The 26,911-nt window shown below is 42.8% G+C and overlaps 1 protein-coding gene across 7 annotated transcripts in view; it reads left to right on the forward strand.

Moving 5' to 3' along the window:
• The window catches only part of LOC103066749 (sodium channel protein type 5 subunit alpha), a 287,467-nt gene that overhangs the window by 215,476 nt on the left and 45,080 nt on the right, over window positions 1-26,911 (forward strand). For 6 of the 7 annotated variants that reach the window (XM_088150287.1, XM_088150288.1, XM_088150285.1 and 3 more), the window contains 4 exons: window positions 5,038-5,178; window positions 9,559-9,682; window positions 17,384-17,538; window positions 19,070-19,243. In XM_088150287.1, coding sequence (XP_088006413.1) covers window positions 5,038-5,178; window positions 9,559-9,682; window positions 17,384-17,538; window positions 19,070-19,243 — 594 coding nt within the window. The remainder of the gene's footprint in view (window positions 1-5,037; window positions 5,179-9,558; window positions 9,683-17,383; window positions 17,539-19,069; window positions 19,244-26,911) is intronic. The other variant, XM_088150286.1, reaches the window with a different exon arrangement.

Below are 26,911 nucleotides of genomic sequence, written 5' to 3' on the forward strand. Positions count from 1 at the left end.
AATCAAATTTTCCCATAAGGTTCAATGTAATTACGGTTAATCCGTTCTGAACCATATGTTGTTGTTTTTTTAAACCGCAAAAATATGAAACAAAATACAGTACGAAGAGAGAGAACGCTAACCTTGCTCGACACAACTTCTGGCGTGGAGGATAGGAAGGCAGGTGAGGAGGCGGTTATTGCTTGGAGGGAGAGTCCCCCTCCCTACAGGAAGCCACGACCATGTGTCACGGGAGGGAAAATGGCCGCGGATCCTGTTCGTCACCCGATCTGGCGTTTGCGAACGGAAGCAAAATTTTGTGAACAGTGCTGTTCGTGACCCGAATTGGTCGTGAACAGAAACGTTCGTGACCTGAGGTACCACTGTATTAGGGTTTGGTGCTGGGCAAGCAGCAGCACTGAGCTGACCTTAGCTAATCTTGAAAAAGCTAAACAGAGTCAGACATCATTGAGAATAGGATGGGAAACTGCCGGGGAATCCCAGGTCTGTGGACTAGACTAGGAAGTCAAGAAAACTTCCTGGAAGAAGGCAATGGCAGAGCATTTCCTTATTGTTAAGAAAACTACTATGAAGTATCCAGATACCGAATTCAACTCAAGGGAGATTTCAACTGTACAGGTGTTTACTTCAAATTAATTATTTTCAATGAATATAGGTCAACGTTTTGCAAGTCTCTTTCCTTTTCCATTCTCCATGGCCACCATTTTCCTTGCAGGGCATTCCCCATTTTGTGGCAATCTTTCAGAGGCCACTTTTAGAAGGAGGGAGGAATTGCCCCTTTCTTTTGCCTCCTCCACTCAAAATGTAACTTCAGATGGAGTCTAAAATTAACTGTCTCAAAAACAGAAGAACAGATTCTGAGCAAAGCTATTCTGCTCCCAACTCATCTTTGTGTTCATTACTATTCATCAGATAATATAAGGCACCTCAAGACAGGCGGCTTCATTTTACAATATTTCATGTAATGCTCCAATTAATGTAAAGAAAATGGATGAATTAAATTATTTGCATTATGATTGTAATTGGGGTTGAGCAGGAAGGAATTTCAATCTACCAAGAAGAAAGGAGAAGGAAAGAAAAAAATTACATGGCAGAGTTCTCACACTGAATTACAGTTTATTCCCTTGCACATTATAGTTTGTTTCCGGTGGTGACGAAAAATTAACTCTCCTGACTATAAATTGATCTTTTGGCCTGCAGAGAATTGATTCAGAATCATGCCCAGCAATTACATGGAGCACTTTCTTAAGCACAGGGTACAGCTTCAGGCATGAAAAATGAAATTTATTATAAATTAAAATATACATGGAGCCCCATGTCCTCTGCAGCAGGAAGTCAGTATTTAATTTTAAATTAATTTACTGTGAAATCAAAGCAGCTTTTCAAAAGGGGTGGTTAATGGGAGCTAGACAGACTGAGAACATTTACACGAAAAACGTTTTTTTTATCTTTACTGTTCAGTTTGAAATCAGACCTTTTTGTTTCCTTTGTTCTATTTCCTACTGAGAGGGAACTATACCATTAAGGCAGATTTGCAAAAGTAACTGCTGTATGATTCAGAACAGTAGGTAGTGACTTCTATATTTTCAAAGTATGAACAATATTATATTAATCAAGCATGTCCAATAAAGCAGAAGGAATGAACTATGAAGAGATGAAGATATTATTTAATAAATCAGTTCTACCTGAAAATATCTCCTTAAGACCCCCCTGGTGAACCTTGGAAACCAGGGAATACTTCTTCAGTAGTTCCTGTGGTAAGAATCATCTGTATGGAACAGTAATTTGAGAAGGAAGTTGTATTGGTTGTCAGCAAAACCTATACTAGCATTCTTCAACATAGACTTCCATGATGTTCAGAATATTTTGGAAATAAAACCAAAATACTAAGAAAGTATTGGTTTGGAGAAGTGCTGATGGAAAATAAAACAGATTCTGAATTCACTCTGTTTTATTTATAGCTTGCTTATATATACATAGACATAGACATGGATAAGAAATATTGGTGAAATGACTTTTGGGTAATGCCATGTGAGACAAATCCACAAGTCCTCCTCAAACCAAGATTGTCGAATGACAAAACATGTGCGGTGAAATCATGATGCAAATCTGCCCTTATGTACTCCTGACGGATGCATGCAACTTGTGGATTTTGAGTCACGATTCCATGATGTGTCTTTTTGTTACTTGTCCCCTCTTGCTCCCTGCATCAATGAGTGAGACAATGAATATTGTTATATGGCATTCCCCAAAAGTATTTTTTCCAATAAACAGTCACAGAAACCAACATTATAAATAACATTAATGTTTTATTTTTTAAACCACTAGGTTACTCTAGTTGACAATTGGGTACAGTATTACAACTGCTGCTCATAAAAACTGGTAGGATAAGGCAGTGCTTCCCAGTTTAAATTCTAGAAAGAGGGGAGGCTGATAGAAGAGGGATTGGGGGAGGTTTGGGTAGAAGGACAGGTATGAGAGAAGCTCAGAGTCCCAGCCCAAGGAATAGAAAACCAGTTTTAGAAGAGATTTGGATTGCCAAAGAAGGCAAAGATTAGTTGCATATAGATATTTTGTACCATAGAAGTTATAGGTAGTCCTCACTTAACAACCATTTGTTCAGTGACCATTCAAAGTTATGATGGTGCTGAAAAAATGGACTTAACAACCAGTCCTTGCACTTATCACCATTGCAGTGTCCCCGCAGTCACATGATCAAAATTTGGGTGCTTGGCAACCGTCGCACATTTAGAATGTGGAGTCCTTGGGGTTCTCTGAGCTTGGTTCTTTTCTTGCAAACGTTTCATCACCCGGCTAGGTAACATCTTCAGTGCTAAAATGGGATGGGGTTTGCTCTCTATTTATATACTGTGGCATGTTTTGCCAATGCTGGTGGGCATGGGGGTTTTGTTTTGCTCCTCTGGTAGTTCCTTGATTAGCATATGTTTACTGTTTGATTGTGTGCCTGGTGGTAACCTTTGCTTATCTGGGTGATGACTGCTGGTGAGGCAATCTTCTGGTCTTTTGTCTCTTGAATAGTATGTAGATGCTAATCTCTATGTGTCTGTTAATTGCTGCTTTGTCTGAATACCAAGCTTCCAAGAATTCTCTTGCACTTTTGGATTTAGCTTGGTCTAAAATGCTGACAGTTCCCCAGTTAAAACTATGGTTAACTGAAGATGTTACCTAGCCAGATAATGAAATGCTTGCAAGAAAAGAACCAAGCTCAGAGAACCCCAAGGACTCCACAGTTCAACCTTGAGCTACACATATTTGCCTCTCTTGGTACATTTAGAATGGTTGCAGCATCTTGCCTATCTCTCTCCCCCCAGTCTCTGCCCTTTAGGCTGCCCTGCACAGCATGGCTAGATGAAGAGGCTGCTGCATTCTGCCGCCGCCCCAGCGGACCTTCCTCCTACTTCCTCCTCCTTGTCATCCTGGGGGCGGGGGCAGCGGTGAGGGGCAAGGGTGAATCCAGTGCCAACAGAGTCCCCGTACCACCCTGCCAGCCCCACTCCCCCAGCAGACCTACTTCCTCCTCCTCATCAGGGGGCAGCACAGGGGCTCTGTCAGTGTTGGGCTTGCTCCCACTGTCCCCTGCCACTGTCCCTGCCCCCAGGACGATGAGAAAAGTCTGCAGGGGGGTGGTGGGGGACAGAATACAGCAGCCTCTTCATGCTGTTCATGGCAGCCAAAAGGGCAGAGATTTGGGGGGAGATGGGTGGTGGAAGTTGAAGTGGAGGCAGTTCACGCAGGGCAGGAGAAGCGAGTCAGCCTCTTCTGGCTCAGTGATCCCCTGAAAATGTCCCTTGCCCCGGAAGAACCGAGGCTCAGGGCTGGGAGGGACCAAGATAGGAATGGTTTGGATTGGGGTGGGTCTTCACCTAATGACCGCACAGGATTCAACTAGGACTGCTGGAACTGCTATTGCTAAGCAGCGTGGTCATATGATGTTTTGCTTAATGACTGCTTCACTTAGTGATGGAGTTGCCAGTCCTAATTAGGGTTGTTAAATGAGGACTACTTGTACCAAAAGTCATCTTGCTGTGAGAATGAAGAGAATCATCTAAATAAATTAACCTAGACCTGTATAAACTGTCCTGGATACAACCAGCAAATCAGAAATTATGTAACCTACCTTCCATACAACTGCTAGTGGAATTATAAATGTGCAGCTTGGTGCTGTTCTTCCTATGTATCAGTGGGATTATGTAGCAGAAGCCCTTCTTGGATAAAAGCTGAATTCAACCTATCCAAGGCTCTCAGGATGAGGTCAATTTGCTAGGTGCTTTGGGGCACTGAAAATCAAGGGGACTGTCACAGGTGGGCATATTATGGAAACAGAAGACTAGCCTACAGGGTGCCCTGTTGTATAAGACTGACCTAAGCCACTAATGCAGATAGGTGGACCTTGGCTATATGCAACCAAGTCCCTCCAGATATTCTGGACTTCAGCTTCCATTAGCCCAATAAGCATAGCTAATGGCAAGAGGCTACAGAAGTTGAAATGCAGAGTATCTGGAAGATATTAAAACAGAGGATCTAGTGCTATTGAATACCTAGGAAAATATCTTCAGGGCCAGGATCAGGAGTTGAACAGGCAGGGAGTCCTTGAGTAATATATTCTGCCAGCTGTATGGGAAAGTTGTTTTATTATACAAAGACAGCATGAAGAGGAAATCTGTATCTTGAAAAGAAAAAGTGAATAGTCACAACAGGAAAGATAGGACAAGAATTAGTAAGTAGCTTGGCCCCAAGAAAGCCATCTATTTTCCAAAGACCTCATTGGCTCAAAGAGTACAGTCTGAATCTGCCTGTGTCCCCTCAGTTAGTGGAATTATTGCCAATTTGCAATATGAATAATTATCTGAGTTCTGTTTCTTTCCTTTCCATGATTTGCCTAAGGCATGACTTTCAGTGAATATCCTGGAGGCTGATTTTCTTTCTCACTGGACTGGGTGCACAACCCACTTTAAAAACTACCATGCTACAAAAGAAAATGGGGGAAATAAACACATTTAGGGTTCTTTCTGCCAGGACAAGCAGCTGAAGGAGCAGTGCTACATAAGCCCAGCCGTTCAGAGCCAGACTTCTGAGATTTGCGAAGAGTTAAGTGAGTTGCAGATGGACAAGCTGTCAAAATCAGAGGTGGTTCTCCCACCAGCAGAGCAACAAGAGGTAATGGTGGTGGCAAGTGCATTCTGCTTTTTGCATGCCATTGGTTACCCAAGCTTGAAATTGCATGGAATAAAACAAGGTGGGGGGTTGCATGCCATAGGGTGCATGTGAATCTTATGTTAAAGAAAAATCAATCAGAACTAGCCAGTCTTCATAATGACTGGACAGCGCTTAGAAAATATATTGTTATGAGTTCATAAAGAAGAATCTAAATAATAAATATGAAAAGTATTAATGCCAAGAAGAATTTCATTGTAAGCCTATGGTTGTTTGGGGTCCAGCTCTACTTCACTGGAATAAAAGACAGGAACAGGAAAATAGTATCCTGTGTTAATGAAGTGCAAAGTCAGACTTTCCAGTGTGAAGTAGAATGGAGCAGTGGCAGAAAGCAGCAGCCATCAGTGCTTCCCCCCCCCCCCCACTTTAAACTGCCTCCATCCCAGAAAAGAAATATAATCTTTATGGTGAACATAAACAAAGAGGAGATCAGAGAACGTGGCATCTTGCCACAGAATGCTGCAGAATTAGGCAGAAGTTCAGATGAGGAGGCCAAAGAGCCAACTTGAGGGAATGTTGCAGGAAGGTTGCTATTTTTGAAGACTTGGCTCTATACAGGATACTACACTAAGCCTAAATTCTGCAAGGTCTCATATGATGAAGTTTAAACTGTTAATCTGTGTGGGAACTATCTTAAGAATCATCTCAGAGCTGAGCTGAAAGTCCACATTCAGGTACATTCAAAGTAATAGAAGCAGGGGAGAAACAACACTTCTTTATTGAAAGTTTTATTTTCCCGGGAGCCCTATCTGACCAATCATGTATCACAGTGCACCATTCTAGCTAGATGGAAAGCAAGCATAGCTGTATTGATCTATGAAAAAAAAATTCAAAATCTGCAATTTGATATAATATCCTTACTGTATTAGGATCAACCAGAACAACTCAAAAGAGCATGCAAGCTTTTGAATTTCCCAGAACTCTCAATCTGGAAGGATGTTGTAAAAATGAAGGCATGGGGAAGAAGAAAGTAAGTTCTAAAATAAGACTGGATCTTATAGCCTTGAGGTTTGTGGATCAGTCTCAGGATAAAGTTTGTAAACTGAATGCCTTTGGTAGTGGTGGGTAAAAAAATCAGGAGTCTGGTAGCACCTTTTTCTACTAACACGTTTTATTAAAAGGCAGAAGTTTTCATGAAAACTTCTGCCTTATAGTAAAATGTGTTAGTTGAAAAAGGCGCTACCAGACTCCTGACTTTTTGTCACCATAGAGTAACAAAGCTCTCCTCTTACAAAGGCTAGCAGTGGGTGTAACTGACACCAGGAACCATTCTGGGACAAAGAATTCACCCAGTATTCAGGGAATCCTATTTACTTTGCTTCTCAATGCCAGGTGAAATCTGACACTTGTTACTCCTACCTAATAAAAAAATACATTTGGTCTACAGAGCCCATATGGCCATGGCTGCTGATGAAAATATTAGGTTTTCTTGCTTCTTCCCCATCCTTTCTTTTTATGGACTCTTGCCTGATGAAGCATTCTGGAGAATTTGAACATGTGCTTTATGGCATTTTGGTGGAGCTTAATGAAAATACTCCCCAACTGTGAATTTTGCACACTCTCCTAGGAGCATTCCCCACTATTGACTCAAAGTGCTGCCCACCCATCCTTGAGTCAGCATAAAACCATGCCAGGCATAAAACTGTTGTCCCCATTGCCAATTCCTATCCTGTTTCTGTTGTACCTGTTCCAAGTTTAGGATCTGTATACCAGGACACTGACATTGATTAGCAGTTGGGCAACCAAAAAGCATTACCAATGTTACATACCTGGACCTTGAGTTGGAGAGAGGCCAGCTTGAAGGGGAGAACAGTACTTTAATACACTGAATGACAATTCAGGCAGTTTCATTCACGAGTTAAGGACAAGTTCAAGTCATGGGACCAAGGTGGAAGATGTGTTGTCAGAGCATGAATGAGCATGGTGAAGTGCAGACAAGACATAGGTTCTGAAAGCCAGTGGAAAAAGCAGCTGCTCGTTGCTGGTAGATATACCACTGCCAAGGAAGTTGGGAGTAAAAGGATATTATTGCTAGATTCCAATCAAATTTCACTTGCTCCTGAAATTTTTCCAGTGCCTCTGAATACCCTGAAAAAATTGATTCTGGGAACGGGGAAGGTATATCACTTCAAAGTGCAGTACTGTAATACTTCTCTTCTTTGCTAACTCCTGTCTGCCTTTGTGTACTCTGCTTACCCATTTCAAACAAAAGTCAGATGTTGTGTGCAAGGATTTTGGAATTTTTGCATGTTGAGCCACAAATGTTACAATTCTGCTATAGTAAAGAAATGATGGGTGGGAAAACATGTTGGCGTAAAATGGGGGATCAAAGGAGCTGCCTCACTTTAAAACAGTCTTCTTTGAAAAAAAACCTTGAGTGCTTTTTCCGTTAGTTATCCATTAGTCTAGCACTCATTAGCCAAGCATACCAAAAACTAGGACCAAATTTGCTTCTTCTTAGGCTACTGGTCAAACACTGTATACATATTTCCCTTTAAAAAACCCCAAATAAAAGGACCAGGGATTTGCTTTTGTTTTTTGTTTTAAAAAAGGCGAACAATTCTACAGGTTTGAAATAACTGCTGTCCTCCTTAATTATTGTTATGATGAAGATGGCATAGCTTTCCGTTGATCCCACAAAATGCTTCATTTCTCCCCCCCCCCCAACCCAACCAGCAGCATTCACATTGCTTTACACTGAGCTCTCATCTCTTACTGTGCGTTGTTTTTAATTGTGTTTCTTTGTTTTTGGTTTCTTGACTATCCCCCCTGTGGTTGTGCTGCTGAGCTCTACAAATATTATAATCTTTCCTTTTGTCACTGCCTGGTAATTCTTGCTGCAGACCCTGTTATTCTCTGTTTACCTGAGTTAATTCAATCTGCTACTTCTTTCGGTTGGAATCTTTGCTTTCTACTTTCCCAGAATTAGTACCAGGAACCACCAAAGCCATTGGAGACCCTAGAATTTTGTTCTTGTTCCACTTAGATGCCTGCTTTGAGGATCAGAGATTCTAATACTTTGAGAAATGACTTTCAGCATCCTTTTCTCAAGGCAAAGTCTCTTGATGCAGGAATCTGCTCTTTGGGAGGGTTAGGAGAATATGAAGCTAATAGCAACTCCCAGATATTTGCATCAGAACATGGAGCTAAACAATAATTTTCCTCAAATATCACATTCCTGAATTTCATCATATGAAATTCCTAACTGCATAACTTTATATTCAGAATTTAATCTCAATTGTTTTCAGTGTGCTTACTGTAGGCTAATAGATTGTGTTGTAGCCAAATTAGCAGAATGAAACAACAGGCACAACTCGTGCCCAGGACTGTCTTCCAGGGTGTCAAAAAAGTGAAGACAGGGCTGCAACCACATGATTGAAGCCCTGTCCCTTTTTACATGTGTTGCAGTGCACCTAAAACTGTGGCACACATAAAAAGGGACAGGGCTTCAATCTTGTGGTTGCAGCCCTGTCTTGACTTTTTTGACACCCCTGCAGACAGCCCTGGGCACAACACACTGAAACCTAAACCTGTATAAGAAAACCGTTGCTGTGTTCACATAGCATGCTGAGCCCAAACAGATCAGTTATATTATTGTGACATAATGTGACAATCTGATTTACAGAGCATATTAAGACAAAGGCTGGTTTCCTGCAACTTGCTAAATCACAACCATCACATTCTCCTTTAGCCTAGTTATTTTGTGAACTCAGCTAATGTGTCTTTCTTTTCAAAACACGATGAAGTGGTTTCGAAAGTTAGGATCTTGGTTTCTTTAATAGCATGGGGTTCTATTCCCCAGAGCCAATAACATAGGTAGCAATTCTAAATGCATGGGTGATAAATTCCGTTGGATATACATGGGGTTAGACTGCTAAGTTCTGTGTCCTCTCCCCACCATGTTTTACCTTGCATTGCCTTTGCTGTTGTCAACTATGTTCCCTCGGAAATAACTTTGGCAGCACATGGTCAACCTTGTCTGGACTAGGAAGATACCTCATCCCAAACTGACAGATGACCTCTGTCAGTGGCTTCATATAGTTGTTAAGTAACATACGGGAGACAACTGAGCACTGCAGTTTTAAAATGCTTCTGTATAGTTACTTTTCTCTACAATTTTGCTTTTTGTTTATAGCAAGCTTCGCCCTTTTTCAATGCTTGTTGGAAGCCATGTGAATCTCTTGAAGAGTTCTTTCTTTCCATCTTTTATCCTTTTCAGAGCTGACTGAATCATGCAACACAAGCAGGCTTTGTTTAAAAAAAAATCACAGCAACTTCCGTTAAGACTAAGTGATGAAGTCTCTGCTCTTCTTTCTTCCCTAGAAATTCGATGAAATCAGCCTGTCGGAAGGAAGTACGGTGGATTTGGCAATTCCGTCAGATCTTCTGGAACAGATGCCTGAACTGGCAGAAGAACTGATGGAACCTGAAGATTGTTTCCCAGAATGTAAGGATGAGCTGCTTTTCTCTTGACCGGAACAATTCAGGAGCACAGCAGATGTCCTGCTGATAGAAATGAACAATCCACATGAGGCAGCTTGTACAGGGCTGTTCTGCTAAGGACCGCAGCTGGAGAATTACAGCCTTTGAAAGGAAACAATTGCTGGCTTGGCTGATTAAAGAATAGCCTAAAAAATGACCTCTACTTTAGCCTAGTCTCTCTCTGCATTACCATAATAGAACTCTAACCAAGTTCTCTGAGCCCCAGTAAGGAAACCCCATTCCTTGGGCCTGGTGAAGTAATCCAGGAAAAGCTGTCTCTAGTTCAGAGTGGAGTGACATTATCCTTTACATGCTGGCAAGTTTGCAGCTGCCTCTCCTATCCTTCCTAGACACGAATAACTATCATATGCATGAATGAGGGATAGAATGCCCATTTTACATGGAAGAGGATATAGGTTCAGCTCCTGTCATCCCTAAGGAAGGTTGGGAAAGATCTCTGCTTGGAATCCTAGGGAAGCGATGTTGCATATATATTACACTCTCATACAGTGGAGAGATAGAAGGAAAAAATGTTCCTTCTACAACATTCCTTTCTCCTTAAAGCCTGTTTGACTTGTCTTTCTCTTATCTGGCCCTGTTTCCTCTTGCCTTCCCTGTCTTTCTTTACATCATTCCCTTCTATTCTTCTCATTCTGTCCCAATCCATCTTTTTTTTCCCAGTAGGGTGTGAGTCCTTCGAGGTAGCCAGGTCAAAAATAAGGCATGGCAGGGATTCCAGGAATATTCTTTGTTGTAGTAAAATAGAATAGCAGAATCTGGAAAGCCTGTGCAAGTTTCTCTCTGTTCCATCTTATACTGAACAAAATCAAAATTATGTAATTTTGAGTTTCTTTGTCACAGTCCTTTTTCTCAGGACTGTGTAATCTTTTCTGCAAATCCTCCCTTAATGGCTCATTAATTCCTTCCCCATCCCCATGGTCAGCTCTAAACTCCTTTACATTGGGCAACCATGACATTCCAGATGTTATGGAATCTCAGCTTCCATTACCAACAATCAATGGATGGAGGTATTGGAGGTTATGACAATTTGTGGAGAGCCAGTTTCCTCATTCCTACACTACATTTTCACTGGCAGGGCCCACCCATGATGCTATACCATACAGTTTGGTTCCATCAATGGTTTGAACCCAGTTACTGTACTTTGTAAATCTTGGTTTATGGCTGAGCTTGCAAGGACCAACCAATATGACTCTTTCACCAAATCTTGGTTAGTCAAAAGTTGGCTTAGGGGTTTCATGGAACAGGTAGAGAGCCACGAAGCAAAACTGAGTGGGCCTAATTTGGAGGAGAATGTGGGGTGTTTTTTTTTAAACAGGGGAGGGTCAGAAAAAGTACCACAAGTTTCTATAAACATTAGTGCAATATGTGAACCCTTTCATTATTTGCAAAGCAAGAATTCTGCATCCACATCAATGCTTGATTAGAATGTATATTTATAATTAGTATTCTCTCCTAATCAATAATAACAAACCAGTTTCATGTGTAAAATTTCAATTTTGCAAGGACTATGTCAAATTAAGTTTTTGAGTCCTACTGATAAAAAACAGGATAAGTTACCCTTCACAGGTCTGAAAATTGCTGTACCAAGCAATCTAATAAACCCCAGGAATGTGAAAAATCTGTTTCTAAAACATGTAAGGGATTGAAGCAGTAGAATAAATATGAGAATGACCCATTAGAACATTGCAAATTCATTGAAATTCTGCTTAAATTTAAGAGTCCCAGCACCAAAACTGGGATAAGCATCTGAGGAGAAAACTAAATGGTATTTTTAAAAAGTGAGCTTCTCCTTGTTGAGCTTTCTCATTCTCACTACTGGGTTATTAAACTCATATCATATCCAGATTTTTAAATACTGGGCAGGCATTTCTCTATCCCCAACTTTTCACCATGAGCTGTCATTGAGAAGGACAGTAAAGTACTCAGGCAGGAGGACAAAAGATCCACCCAACAGACTTAGGAAACTATTTGACCTGAGACGGGAGTTATCTGAAGAACTGCCTTCTCCCACTTGTCCATGTACTAAGACACTGTTCTTCCCCCTCCCTTGGGTCTCCTCACAATAATTTTTTGAGGGAGGTATTTACTTCCTTACTAATTAGATGTACATCCCCTACCCTTTTTCCAGGAGCTCAGGATAGCATATGTAGCATTCTGTCCTCCAATTTTCCCTACAATAACATAATTGTGAGATATATCAGGTTGACAAAGAAAGTAGCTGGCTCATAGTTACTCACCTAGCTCCCATGACTGATGGGGGGCTTGAACCCGGGTCTCCCAGGTCCTGTCCAATCTCTTAACCACTGTCTCTCAGTGGGGCCTGTCTGAGATTACTTTGAACCAACCTCTTGCTTGCTTGCTTCTCACCTGATTCAGTACAGGGGTTCACCAGAGGAGGCTCTGTTTCCACAGAGAGGTTACATGGGTGGCTACTGTAGGCAGCAGAGCCTTCTTAGTTGAGGCATCCCAATTTGGAAAAGTTTCTGTGGACAGATTCACTAGGCCTACATTTTCTAGATGAAGACTGTTCTCTTGTCTTTTGCTTTAAATGCAGCCTAGCAGTGAATTGGTTTAAGCTTCCTTTGTCACCTTGCTTTCTTTTCAATAATTTTTATTATTTAACTTAATTCTTCTGCAAGGGTTGCTTGCAGAAAATGGAGAAAAATGGAGTCTAAGTTTCCCCACCATTTCCTCTCCTCCCATTCTGCTGATCTGCAGCCATTTTCTGTAACCTTTAGCTGATTACATAAAATGATGTGACAATTTTTTTTTCAAGATTAAAGCATTCCAGGTTTGGGGAAACCCAGTTCTACCTGCCACTAAAATGGAAAGATGAGAAGGGAGAAAAATACTCTTAATTCTCCATCTAATATACGCAATTACTCAAAAGGCATGAAGTTCCATTGCAACTGATTGTTCCCTGGGGTGCTATGAGTGGAAGCAGGAAATGGGGGAATCAAGATAGGAACTAAGATGTGATGAGCTGTCAGAAAGCTGCAAGCATACACATCCCCAAGGATTATTTAACTTGGGAACAAGCCTGCTCCAAGGAGATTAGTTGGAGATAACTTGCCAGGCATAGGATATGAAAGATGATTGAATGAGATAATAGAACCCCCACAGGACAGGGAGAGGCCCTGAAATCTAAGACATTTTCTTTGTGGTTTTGCTTCCATGCAACAGTCAAACATTAATGCAGTCAATGGAAAACAGCACAGTATAGCAGAGTAAGCATTTTGGCATATGCAACTGTCAGCCCTTCAGATAGACCAGATTAGGAAACCAAACTCATGCAGGCCAATATTACTTTTATTATAAAGATATTGTGACTGAATCTTGCAAGTCTGAATGTGCTTCCTCCCTCCCTCGATTTATCTTCATAAGAACTAGGGAGGATTTTGTCTAAGTTGTTTTCTCAGGTTACAGTTCTGCCTCAGACTCAGGTTTCTTTTATCTGAAAATTCTCTTGGTAGTAGCTCTTCCTCCTGTTCCTCAAGGCCATTCCCTCTGTCTACTACAGCAACTCTTGGAGAGATTCTTTTCAAATACTTCTCTTTCTGTTGGCTTTCAAGACCAACATGCTTGTATTAAATTGCTTTACCAGTCCCTCAGTTCCAGTTTTTTCTGGGTGATATGAATTACTTACAGTAACCTCAGTTTGGTGGCTGAACCAGGATTAGTCACCTGCTGGCTGATCCTATAGCAAGAATTGGACAACAGAGCTTTTCCATTTGTGCTATTAGACTACTGAATAGCTTCAAGACCTTCAACCAAGGCATCTTTCCACACCAAACAGGGGACAATTTTAGTTTCCCTGGTCTTTCTTAGATGATCACTTTCAAAAAATGGTGCTGGGACATTTGATGTATTCTTAAATAAATTATGGGTTTCATGGAACTTTTGTTCCCTCTGTTATTACCTGAAATCGCTGGAAGAAATCACCTGAGAACTTGGACTCTCATATCACCAATATGCAGATGACATTCAGCACAATTTCTTCTTTCTGTGTTATTCCAGGATATTGTGGACACCCTGAACCACTGCCTGGGAGACAACAATGGACAAACAAATTCAAACAAATAATTCAAATTGTCCATCGGCCCTTTTTGTGACCTAGGGCAAATCCAGAAATAGGTTCAAACAGTATTGAAAGGAATGGCACTTCCTTTGAAAAATGCAAGTTCATGCTTTGGGGGATCTTTTGAATGCAGCATTGACTAAGGTCTTTAGGAATTCCTTTGCCCATCAAGGCACTCTTCCAGTTTCTCTTAAATTTTGCCCTTATAGTGAAGTGACAGTGGTGTGGGTGTTCTCTGAGACCCCTTCACCCACAGCACTTTCCTTGGAGGAAGATGCCCTTCCTCATAGGAACTCCAGAGGGCCGTATAGGAGCGATGTTCCTGCAGCAACAAATACTACTCAAAGTTATTGGAATTGCTTGCCCATGAGTGTGCAACAGGTGCTGAGGAGCTGGCAGCATTTGATAGCCCTGCAGATGGGGATACAATTTCCAATTCCTCCAAACTAGCTTGAACCTAGTAGTTCATCATGGCTCATGGCAGGCTTGCCCTGGGTGTTGTCCCTTTAATTCTTAAAAATATGTCTGATGGTTCATCTATCAAGCTTTGTGTCATCAAACATGGTGATCAAAGCCAAGCTAAGGGCAAGGATTAGCAGGCTCTGTAGTGACATCTCCAGGGGCCAAAAGATGTGGTGCAGCTTGCAAGCTATAGGTTGCCCATACCTGATTTAAAGAAATAGATGGGAAGAAAAATCCACTCTTCCCTTATTTACCTTCCCAATTCTGCTTCTTTGGGATTTTCCCATAGCCTCCATTGTGACTTACTTCCAGTCCCAGAACTGGACTCTGGGAAAATGTTTTAAAGGTATTGAATTGAAAGGCATGGGAAAGCCTGGTGGATCTTGTTTCAACACTCCCCAGTTTCAATTCAATTTTAAAAGTTAATTCCCTAATCTCCATTTGTAACCAAACTGGTTAGGCTATGTTTAATAAATGTGCAGGGTATCCACAGGGCACATTTATTAAACATAGGCTAACCAGTTTGGTTACAAATGGAGATTAGGGAATTAACTTTTAAAATTGAATTGAAACTGGGGAGTGTTGAAACAAGATCTACCAGGCACAGGGACTGGGGACGCAGTGGCGCAGCGGCTTAATGACGCTGAAAGTTGCTGGCCAGAAATGGTCGACGCTTCAGCGGTTCGAGTCCAGCCTTCGCGTTAGCAGGGTGAGCTCCTGTTTCCTCCCCAGTTCCTGTCAACCCAACAGTTCGAAAACTCACGTGAGTAGATAAATGGGTACTCTCACTCCGGTGGGAGGAAAAATGCTGGCGGCACCTTGCAAAAAGGAGTCGGGAGCAGTTGCTGGTAAGTGCGAAAAGGGCGTGAAGCAACGGAAACCCCACCTCCTGCGCACGCCAGCTGGGCTCTGCTCTAGGAAGGAGGCTCTGGCAAACCACTTCCGAAACACTTGCCTTGAAAACTGCAAGGACTCGTCCAAGCAGTCACTGCAGAGTCGGTAACGACTGAGCGCAGATAAAAAAAAAAAATCCACAGAGGGTCAAAAAAAGTCAAGCGGGTGGCTTTGATCACATGAGAGAAACCCTCCCTCCTTTTCACAGTACATGCATCACACGTGTGGTTGTGCCCACCATCTTTACTTTTTTGACCGTCCCTGCAGATTCCCATATAAGAGTGCGTGTATTTATTTGCTCCCCTTGGCTTCATCAGTCTGGCAGCCTCAGAGGTGTTGGACACTGCAGTGTTGGACTGCAAGCCCCAGCAACTTCACGATAGCAGAGGGTGATGGAAACTGTAAAAAAATACCTGGAGGAAGGATGGCTTTGAAGAGTTCTCTAAATATCTTGTGTTCATCTGCAAACATTTTCTGTCTGATCAAGCCCTCCTGCTCTGTGACAACCTAGTATTATCTTCCTTTCTCATGGCAGTAAAAGCCTGCTATTTTAAAGCACGCTATGCTCCACTCTCTTTCTCTCATCCATCCATCCATACACACAATCAAACACACACACAATAAGCCATTGTCACATTGCAGATTTTATCGTGATGTCACTTAGGATTTTGCCTGCAATGAAATGGTCGTGCTTTAAGGGAAAGGATTGGAAGGAAGGAAGGAAGGAAGGAAGGAAGGAAGGAAGGAAGGAAGGAAGGAAGGGACGGACGGACAGACAGACAGACAGACAGACAGACAGACAGACAAAAGTGAGAGTCTCTGTGAAAATGGCATGCATCATTTTAAATTGCATTAAAAGCCTTGCTTTTATTCCTAGAATGATTACCCACCACCACAGTCTGGACCAAAGTTATATCTGTTACCAATGAATCATAAGAAACATTGTAAGCAAACTTTAGCTAGGAAAACTGGAGCCCAGTAAGGCATTAGTTCTCATCAGCAGTCATTAAATGAAAGGGGCAGAATGTTGATTTAGCTCAGGGATGTGCAACCTGTCAGCCACATGGCTCAATTTCAACGTTGCTTTGTTCAGTGCAAAACCAGGTGCCAAACAAAAGGATACCTACTGCTATGCTTCAGGGACTCTGTCCTTTATTCCCATAAATGCCCATCATTCTACTCCTTTTTGGGGATAAGCAGCATTGGGCAAAGCAGAGAAAAGGAATAAGGAGTAATAAGCCAAAGAAATTAAGGCATGAGGTAAACAAAGAAAAGGATATATAGCTAAATTTTGTTTGCATTAGCCTGCTTCACTATAACTCTCCACACCTTGCAAACCAGTCATGCTTCCCTCATGACCATACACCATTTCCTATATTACATTTAAACTCTCTCTTTTTGAGGACCTCATCAATTCTATCCAACCACAACTTTCTCAGTCTCTGCCTCCTTCTTGACCCAGTCACTCTTCTTTCATGAGTGTTTTGCAATTTGATCCTCATTCTATGATATCACCTCTGTGTACATCTTTCATACTAGTCACTCATTTTCGTATTCAATCATTCGGTGCCCATCCATTCCTGATTCTATCTCTTCATTGTTATCACATATACTCACTTAGCCCACTTCAAAACTGGGCAACAATAATTCTAGAACATATGTTTTGTATGCCCCAAGGTGTCAGGTTCAATCTCCAACCACCCCAACTGAGGCTGGAAAAAAAATATCTACCTGGATTCCTGAACAGCCTCTACTTGAGCAAGGTGGAGCATGATGGGAATCCAGATGGGAAATCTTCTGGTATCCTTATATTCAACTTCTTGTTGAATTCAGCTATAAGATTAATCCCAGCAATTTATTTTGTTTATCATAAAAGGCATCCCTTCCATAAACGTGTTTCTGATGCTCTTGAAATAATCTTTTGCAGATTTTTTATCCAAATTTTTGGGATAGTTTGTGAAATAAACACAAATTATTGTATTACATGCAGCTGCATAATATGCCTTTGGGGGTTGGGAGACAAAAGAAAGGTATTCATGGCTTAATATTTGGTCCTTTTTTTTTAAAGCAACTAAATATCACTGAAATATTTTGAAATAGGGTAGCAAAAATAATGGACAATACTCGAAATAATGTGGAGCATCCAAAGAGATCCATCCATAGTAATTTCCAATGTTAAACTGATTCTTCCTGCCCTTTTGTCTTTTTTAGCTTGTGTCCGAATTCTTCCATGCTGTTCAGCAGACATCACAAAATTCCCTGGCAAAATTTGGTGGCGGCTGAGGAAAACCTGCTATCAAATTGTTGAACACAGTTGGTTTGAGACTTTCATCATTTTCATGATTCTTCTCAGCAGTGGAGCTTTGGTAAATATAGAACCTACAATTTCCATCCCTTATTTTTTTTTAATACATGTGGTCTGTATATCAGATACAAATTTCAGGAGTTTGTAAGAAATGAATGTTCATTCTCAAGGGTGGTCCTACCTTTAGGCAAAGCAAAGTGGATACTTCAGCAGATTGTGAGAGGCAGAAAATTGCAGCAAAAGGTGGATAGGATAACACTTGGTGGGGAATGAAACTTGCCCTATACCGCCCCCCACCCCCCCACAGTATGTGGTTCCTCTTAGATACGATAGAAGATACCACCTATTGCTGTTTTGAGGAAAGATTCAAGGCTTAATCTGGTTGTCTTTTGTTGGCATAAAGGGGTGAATTCTTCTTAGAAAATCACAGATTTGAGGATAAATTACTAATTAGAGGCCCTGAATCCTCTAGCTTAGATGAAGTATTCCAGGCATCTCAGGTAGCAGCAGATAAGTAAGATCTCTGGCTAAGACAATGGAAAACAATTGGTGGTCAAAAAAGAGTATGCAGCGCTGACTTGCTGGAAACTGTAAGTCACATGTCTATGTTTCTTCTGCATCCCAGAAGGTCAACAGCCCAGTGGCTGTTGTCATACAACGGCAAGTGCGAAAATAATGATTCTTATGTTTTGGCAGCAAAAAGGAGAGATTTCAGGACTGGGTTCTACTGTAATGTAAATAGTCTTTAGTGAGGAGAGCTTTGGCTTTACTCTCAGCTATCCCTGCTACTGAGATCATGTGTTCTCCACCCATCCTTGAGTTGGTAGAAATCTATATTAGCATGAAGTGTGCTGTTCCTGCCTTTGTTGCCTCTATTCCCAGTCACTGCCAGACCCCTGCCAGGCCGCTGTCTCTCCCTCCCCCCCTCCCCAAGATAATAGGGAATACATCCAGACAGATTTTACCCACCTTGACATTGCCCGTAAATGGCATTGGAATAAGAGGAAAATGCTATTTTAATACCAGTTACAGCTGAGGAGGACATAAGGCAGTCTCACTGATGGGCTGAGGATGAGATGAAGGAAATGTTATGGGGCAAAAAAAAAAAAAAAAACAAGTTGCCAGGATATCTTTATGCCATAGTTTGGTGCAAGTGAGGTCATGATCAGCCACGTTTAGCTTATAGTTACTATTGACTCTTTCTTTCTGTTTTCCTGGAATCTCATGTAGGCTCTTCTTTTCAGTGGCTTGCCACAACCTACCTGATTACAAATGTGTATTTGCACTGCAGCATTTGTTTGCTTGGTGAGGAAATGCCCTCTTCCTTAGGGGCCTATCCTATAGTCACTGCAGAAAGCCTATATGCAGATAGTTTTACTGATTCTGCATACAGAGCTGCTAAATCAACAGGCAGTCTAGAGCATCATTTTAAGGCTTTCTACCATATTGGGTATTTTTTGGTGGCAACAGTTTTCCTAAAGATTTGTTCTCATCCTGTCATTTATGGATAACTCCTTTGAAGCTCTATTTCTCTTTTTCAGAAAGAATATCTGGAATGTGTAATGCTCTAATATGCCATTTTATTCTCCCAGGCCTTTGAAGACATCTACTTGGAAGAAAGAAAGAACATTAAAACCATGTTGGAGTATGCGGATAAGATCTTCACCTATATCTTTGTTCTGGAAATGCTTCTGAAATGGGTAGCCTATGGCTTTAAGAAGTACTTCACCAATGCTTGGTGCTGGCTTGATTTCCTCATTGTCGATGTAAGTACTGCATTTCTTCTCCAGGTGGCATCATACAGCAATGTGGACGTGGGCACAGCCCACAGTCTGAATGGGGCCTAAGCAGATTTGGCTTCCTTAGGGTGGCATAAAATGAACCCATGGCATTTGGTGTTTCATTTTCTATGTAAAATGAAATCTACAGAATTTGCCTTTCTTTTCACTCTGGAATTAGACATCTGGATGCAAATGTGGCTTTGAATGATCTCTTTGTGCCAAGGCAGAGATCTCATGGCTCAGTAACCTTTTCTTTAGTAGAAGAATATGAGGGATGTGAAACCATGATGGTTTGCAATTGCAGTCCCATCCCTAAGTTATTCTGAAGAAAAATCTAAGTTCATTTCCCCTCTAGCAGCTTTTTGTTTTTTCCTCTTTAGTAAGATTTATCAAGAAGAAAAGAATAAGATTACAAGAATTCCAGCAACTGAACTGAACATTAGAGACAAAAGTACCATATACTGTATATTAGGGTGGAGACTTTCTAGTGCCCTTCTCACAGCATTCCTGTGATCTGGCAAGGAGGCAGGTCTCTTCACCAATAACAGAGAAGTTTGCAACTGTGCATTTACATAATTAGAACCTTAGGAAACCAAATTTTATACTATCAAGGAAAACAAAGCCGCCATAACTATGAGCAATTGTATTCCCCAAAGCTTAATCCCCAAATAATATGCTCCCCCATTCTTGACTGCTTATCTCCACAGTCTCTTCTTGACATACCTTATTCCTAAGAGAAATCTTTCTAAGGTCATTTCCTCACAAACAGCATACAGTATCTTCCAGAATCATCCAACAGTCATTTGTCCCAAAATAGCAGTAATGAAAACAATCTTTATATTACTTCAGTGATGGCTGGTTGGTGCTATAAAGACACAGTAAGTCTCTAGTAGGGAGATGGTCTTTGTTAACCTTTGCAACAAATTCAGACCTCAGGAATACTGAATTATTCTGTCCAAGCTTTTAAGAATTTATCTAGTCAAAAGGTTTCCATTAAGAAAAGGAAGAACAATGGCACACTGGTGGTCCTAAAGGGAGATCAGTATTTAGATTTAAGGTAACAAATTTAGACAGGTTGTCAGAAAATACTTTCATCCTAACTACATCCTAACACATTGGGAGCTCCTCAGGTTGGTTGGGAGCTTATCAGGCTCCTTACCAATAGAAGCAAGTTTCAGATTGGGTGAGTCTTTGCTGAAGATGGAAAAAGAATAAGAACTTTGATTTTTATAAGCTGTTTTAGCCGGTCACTCTTGAAAATCCGTTCAAGCTCTGTGGTCATTACACTGGCTGCTTACATGCCTGAAAAAACTTAAGGGGAAAATTCACTTGCAGGGAGCTGCCTCAGCATGGGTATATTTCTTTGATTGATTGCAACTATTTCTACATCACTTCAATTGAGCCTGCAGACTAATAACAAAATATATAAGGTATAACAAAATATAAATAAATTTCAATAAACCATAATTAAACCATCAACTAACTAAATTAACTAAACTATAAAAACTATAAATTAATTGACACCAATGGATTATAATATCTCTTGGATGCTATTTGTATATAATTTCTTTTTTGTATTGTATTTTAACTGTTTCATTGTTTTTAAGATTGTTCACCACCCAGAGTCACAGGTTTGAGATGGGCGGCTATACAAATTGAATAAATACATAAATAAGTGTCATAAAACCACAGTAAACATTACCATACAAATCCAAATGTCTACTTATCACATCTCTGGATCCCCAAAATCTATTTAAACAGCTAGGTTCAACAGCTTTCTGAATGCCACTGATGGACACACTGTTCTTATTTTTAAGGGTAACTGGCTTTAAGATGAGTGGCCAAGGCTGAGAAACACTGCACTAGGGACTTTTTACAAGTACTCAGTTTTTAATCACCTCTATTTTAACAATAATGGCTGTATTTTTACAACTGTGGCCCCTACCATCCTGTCTTCGGCTCAGTCTTTTCCCCAAATCCAATTTAAAAAAAAAATTAGTGGTATAGGATATTCAGAGGCCAAGGGCTTTTTTTGTCAGCCCTAAGAGAGTCAGGAAAAACAGTAATCAGGTTTCCTCTTCCTCTATCAACACCACCACTCCACTTCTACTGAGCTCTTTTCTTTCAGGGGGCTATAAGCTTCTTTCCTCACTATTTTCCTAGTAGATTGTCCCATGAAAGGGTCAAGACATAAATGTATTTCCTTGTAATCATCACTTGTACCTCAGAGATTTCTCAGTTCTAAAGCATTAGTAACCATGGGATATCTCTGACCTTAGAGTTTCCTCCCAACTTGCATCTCCTTAACCATGCCTCACATCAGCTGCAACCACCTTCAGAAGCTTATGAGGTTCACAGATGATTGTCCTTGGCTGCTGATCCTTGGATCACAGCCAAGCATTTTGAAGCTGCCATTTGTATATTTTCACAGAATGACACATTGGAAGTATAATGAGGCATTTCAGTGGTGGCTCCTAGCCACATGATATAGATCAGATGATTGTTGGTTCATAACATTGCCAACTTGGGATAAAACTTACAGGAGGCAACTTTTCATGCCTGATTTTTTTTGGGGGGGGGGATCAAAATCCCTGCATGACAACCTTTTCCTTCCCTAAGATCTCCCAACTATGCAACATTTTCAGAGATTTAAATTAAGGCTACACTGAAACTCTTCCTATTTTCTCAAAAGTTTTCTTTCCCTGTATATCCTTGGTGGTTCTATCTTATATTATGAAAGTTTGAGAATTTATTTCTGAATTCTTTAGATAATGTTTCCAAGCTGACTTTAGTGTTGGAGGCAGTGGCTGATGCTGCTTTCTGTGGCACGTTTGTGATTCCCTCGGAAGCTTCCTAGGGGCTGCCCATATTTCCCAGTCTGAAAAAGCCTCTTATAGGGATCCCCTCCTGAGGTCTTCCTATAGGCTGTGAGATGGAAAGATGGTAGCTTACTCTCTTTCTGATGTCCTCAAGAAAGAGGAGGAGATGGAGGATGAATGGAGGTGGATCGCTTACCTTTTCTGCTAAGTTACTTTTCACAGTTGATGAAAGGGCCATCATGAAGAAGAGAAATTGGAGCTTCTGCTGATGGCTGTCTTTTTTCCCCTCAGAAGCCTCCTCTATTCAGCTCAATTTTGAAATAACTCTGCTGCCATATTGCCATGGAGTGATCCAACAGCAAAGAATACTACAAAGTAGTTAATTGTTTTATCATGTCTTTCAACCTGAAGCTGTTGTAAACTCAACCCAGACCTGGTTCAAAGAGATTGATGTGTCACTTACAAAGTTAGTCAAAATGAATGTATACAAAAAGTAGAACCTGGATGGTGCACTGGCTAGAGCAAGAATCTGAGATATTTTGGAACCAGTGGGTATATTAGGAACTTGGATAACATGTGGACACTCTCACAAAATGGCTGCTGCATGGGGGAAGTCTTTCTTATGGGACATAACCAGTTACAAAACACTGATTACTAAAAGGTTACCTGCGTCCTCCTCCACAGGATACTCTATATTAGTTCTACTTACCTTTTTGGGGGCAGGTTGGGTAGCTGTCCAACATTTTTTATTTGCTCAGAAAGCTTTTGTGGCCCATATGGGAAAATTTCTTCCTAACACCTTGGATTTCTACTGTCATTCAAGGCTCAACATACAGGACCAAGGGCCTGATTCAGCATGTAAATCTCCTGAATTCATAACCTTGGCTGTGAAACTCACCAAGTTACTCTGTGAGGCTGGCCTAATTTTGTATCATCATAGTGAGGATAATAAAGGTATGCAGCAAGCAGTACTGCCTTCCAGTTCTTGGAGGAAAGGCTGGCTAAAAACATCATAAATGAATATCAGGCTCATTAGGTTGAGAGCCAAACACTGCCTGCCTGCCTTTATTTATTTATTTAGCCTTTCTTTCAGTGCCTTTTATATGTATCTCAAGAGTAGGAATGGACAAACTGATACCATTTTCCCCTCTCCATGGCCAGTTTTTTAATTTTCCCCCAACCTCTTTTTTCTGGAAATTGGCAAATATTGGTCCTTGCCTCATTAAAATAAAACAAAATGAAGTCCATATCCATCTGTATTAGCCAAATTTAGTAGGTGCAACTTTTCCCAACTTGGAAAACTCCCTGTACTCGCCTCCTTGATGGGTTTTAAAGAAAAGTCAAGGCAGGGGATCTGAATTCAGTACCATACACACAGGTCAATACACAAAGCTGCAAGTCCAAACTTCTGTTTTGTTTTTTATATTTGTATGCCGCCCATCTCCCCCCAGTGAGTGACTCTGGGCAGCACACAGTGAAAATCAGAAACCCCATCAACAATTAAAAATCCCCCATAAATAAAAACTAAAAACATTCAAGATGACGGGGGGCAAGGTCAATCACCCCACACGTCACCTCCACTGGTGTGAGCTCCCATCCAGCCCCCAGGCCTTCTGGCACAGCCAGGATTTCACCCCTTTCCTGAAGGCCATGAGAGTGGGGGCACACTGGACCTCGGGAGGCAGATTGTTCCATAGGATGGGGGCCACAGCAGAAAAGGCTCTCTACCTAGACCCCACCAGTTGAAATTCCTTGACCAGTGGGGTCTGCAACATGCTCCTGCTGGACCGAGTGGGGCAGAGTGAAGTAACTGGGGCGAGATGGCTCCTCAGATAACCTGGTCCTGTGCCATGAAGGGCTTTAAAGGTGATGACCAACACCTTGAATTAGACCCAGAAGCAAACTGGCAACCAATGCAGCTCGCGTAACAGTGGTATTATATGTGCCCTCCTAGGGGCATTTAGAACTGTCCGCGCTGCTGCATTCTGCACCAACTGTAGCTTCCGGATACTCTTCAAGGGTAGCCCCATGTAGAGCGTGTTACAGTAATCCAATCGGGAGGTGACCAGGGCATGAGTGACCGTGTGGAGGGCTTCCTGATCAAGGAAGGGGTGTAACTGCTGTACAACACGAAGTTCTGCAAAGGCCCTCCTAGCCATGATGCCACCTGCTCTTCGAACAGGAGGCATGAGTCCAGGAGGACCCCCAGATTACACACTAGGTCTGTCTGGGGTAGTGCGACCCCATCAAGAACCAAAGATGATAAACTCCTGGATCTTGAGGCTCCCCGTACCCACAACCACTCCATCTTACCAAGGTTCAGTTGAAGCCTGTTGGTCCCCATCGAGGCCCTACAGCGTCCAGGCACTGCGAGAGGGTAGTCACAGCATCACTTAGGTCACCCGGGATGGAGATGTATAATTGGGTATCATCAGCATACTAATGAAACCTCATCCCATGGTGCCAGATGATCTCACCCAACAGTTTCATGTAGATGTTAAATAGGAGCGGCAAAAGCACTGAACCCTGAGGCACCCTACAGAGTATGGGCCGTGGGTTGGACCTCTCGCTCCCTATCAACACCTATTTGGACCGGCCTTGGAGGAAGGAGGTGAACCAGCACAAAACTGTGCCACCCAGCCCCAACTCCTACAGCTGACCTAAAAGGATACCATGGCCGATGGTATTGAAAGCTGCCAAGAGGTCAAGAAGAGCAAGGATGGATGCGCTACCCCCATCCCACTCTTACCAGAGATCATCCAAAAGTGTGACCAATACTGTTTCTGTCCTATAACCGGGCCTGAACCCTGACTGATAGGGGTCCAGATAATCCTCCAGGATCCTCTGAAGCTGCCACACAACCACCTTTTCTACCACCTTTCCTAGAAAGGGAAGGTGGGAGACTGGATGAAAATTGTCCAGAAGGGTGGGATCTGGCAATGGTTTCTTGAGGAGGGGGCAGACCAAAGCCTCCTTAAAAGGCTTCGGGAACACCCCCTCCTGCAAGGATGAATTGACCACCACCAGTATCCACCCTAAGGTCACCTCCTTGGTGGCTTTAACTAACCAGGAGGGACAAGGATCTAAAATACAGGTAGCCGCACTAACAGCCCCGAGGACCCTGTCCACTTCCTCAGGGCCAACAGGATCAATCCGTTCCCAGATAACTGGGTAAGAATGTTCCCTGGGCAACTCCACCAGACCCGCCACATGCTTGGCCTCCAACTGAGAACGGATCTGAGCGATTTTATCCATCAGGTGTTCAGCAAATTCCTCTGCACGGCCCTGTAAATAGTCCTCCGAGCCCTCCCTATCCAGGAGGGACCGAGTGACCCTAAACAGGGCTGCTGGACAACACTCTGAGGATGCAATAAGAGCAGAGCACTACTGGCGTTACACCGCCCTTACCGCCACTAGGTAGGCCTTAATAGCAGCTCTAACCCGTGTTTGGTCAGACTTGTCTTTATTTTTTCGCCAGCAGCGCTCTAGACATCTCTTAGCCCTTTTCAGCTCCCTTAACTCCTCCGTAAACCACAGGGAGTGCTAATGGCGATGGGCCAAGGGAGGCCGCACAGGCACGATCCTGTCCAAGGCTCTAGCCACCTCCTTATTCCAGGCTGCAGCCAGGGCATCTGCTGGACCATGCAGCAAGGCCTCAGGAACAACCCCCAGCTCCCTTTGGAACCCTTGCGGGTCCATCAGTCGCCGGGGGTGGACCATCCAAATAGGTCCCGCCTCCCTGTGGAGGGGGGCAACATAGGAGAATCTCACGGCCACTAGGGAGTGGTCTGACCACGACAGAGGAGATAATATAAAATCCCCCACCAGATAATGCTGCCACTGCTCTGACAAGAAAACCATGTCTGGAGTGTGACCACTGTCCCAAGTCGGGCCATAGATGACCTGGGATAGGCCCATGGCTGCCATGGTAGCCATGAACTCCCGGGCTGCCTCCGAGGCCAACCCCAGGGACGGCAGATTAAAGACCCCCAAGACCATAAGATGGCCTCCAGCAGCTTGGGCAGGGAGGATGCTGTGCAGCAGGGAGGCTGGTACAATAGCAAGACTCCCAACTGATCCCGTGTGCCCAACCTCAGGAACAGGGTCTCACATCCAGCAACTTGTGGAGCAGAGCCCCTGAAGGCCAGCAGAGATTCCCTGATGGCCACTGCCATACCCCTTCCCCTGCCCTGGGGTCTTGGCTGGTGCCAAACCCTAAACCCAGCTGGACACAATTCCGAAAGGGCTACCCCCCCCCCCTTCTGGTGCCAGCCAGGTCTCGGTAATGGATGCCAGGTCGGCCTGCTCCTCCCCAGTTAGGTCATGAATAAGGGGGGCCTTATTATTGACCGACCTGGCATTCATCAGCAGCAGCCGAAAGCCCGGGCCTCCGTAGGCCTGCTGATCAGGGTCTGGGCTTGAGCCCCGAGGGCCGGAACACGCCACCAGTATAACGCATCAGGGGTGTCTTCCCCTGAAACGGCCTGCCCTCTGGCTCCTGTCATACCACCCCATGCCCATCACCACCTGAATATCCTCCCTGAACCGCCCAAGGTGCTCCTTCCCCCACCCTCCTGGCCTCCAACTTAAGGGGCCTGCCATACCATACATCATACAGGGAAGAGGGGAAAAAGGGGGTGGGGAAACGAGCCCCTGTGGCACTTCAGCTAATTGCTCTCAGCACCAACAGGGGCTCAATCACCCCAATCGCCCTTTCTCAAACACTAACCCTCTCTCCACCGACTTCTCTCACTGGCTGGGGAGAGAAGGGCCACATTCACTCCTACCCTCTCCCCGTCTCCCACCCGGGCAGAGAGTAGCACATTCAACTCAC

The sequence above is a fragment of the Python bivittatus genome, unplaced genomic scaffold (assembly GCF_059951505.1).
Source record: "Python bivittatus isolate LINGU-HERP-01145 unplaced genomic scaffold, Pbiv_v1 ctg000610_np1212, whole genome shotgun sequence".
NCBI classification, from domain to species: domain Eukaryota; kingdom Metazoa; phylum Chordata; class Lepidosauria; order Squamata; family Pythonidae; genus Python; species Python bivittatus.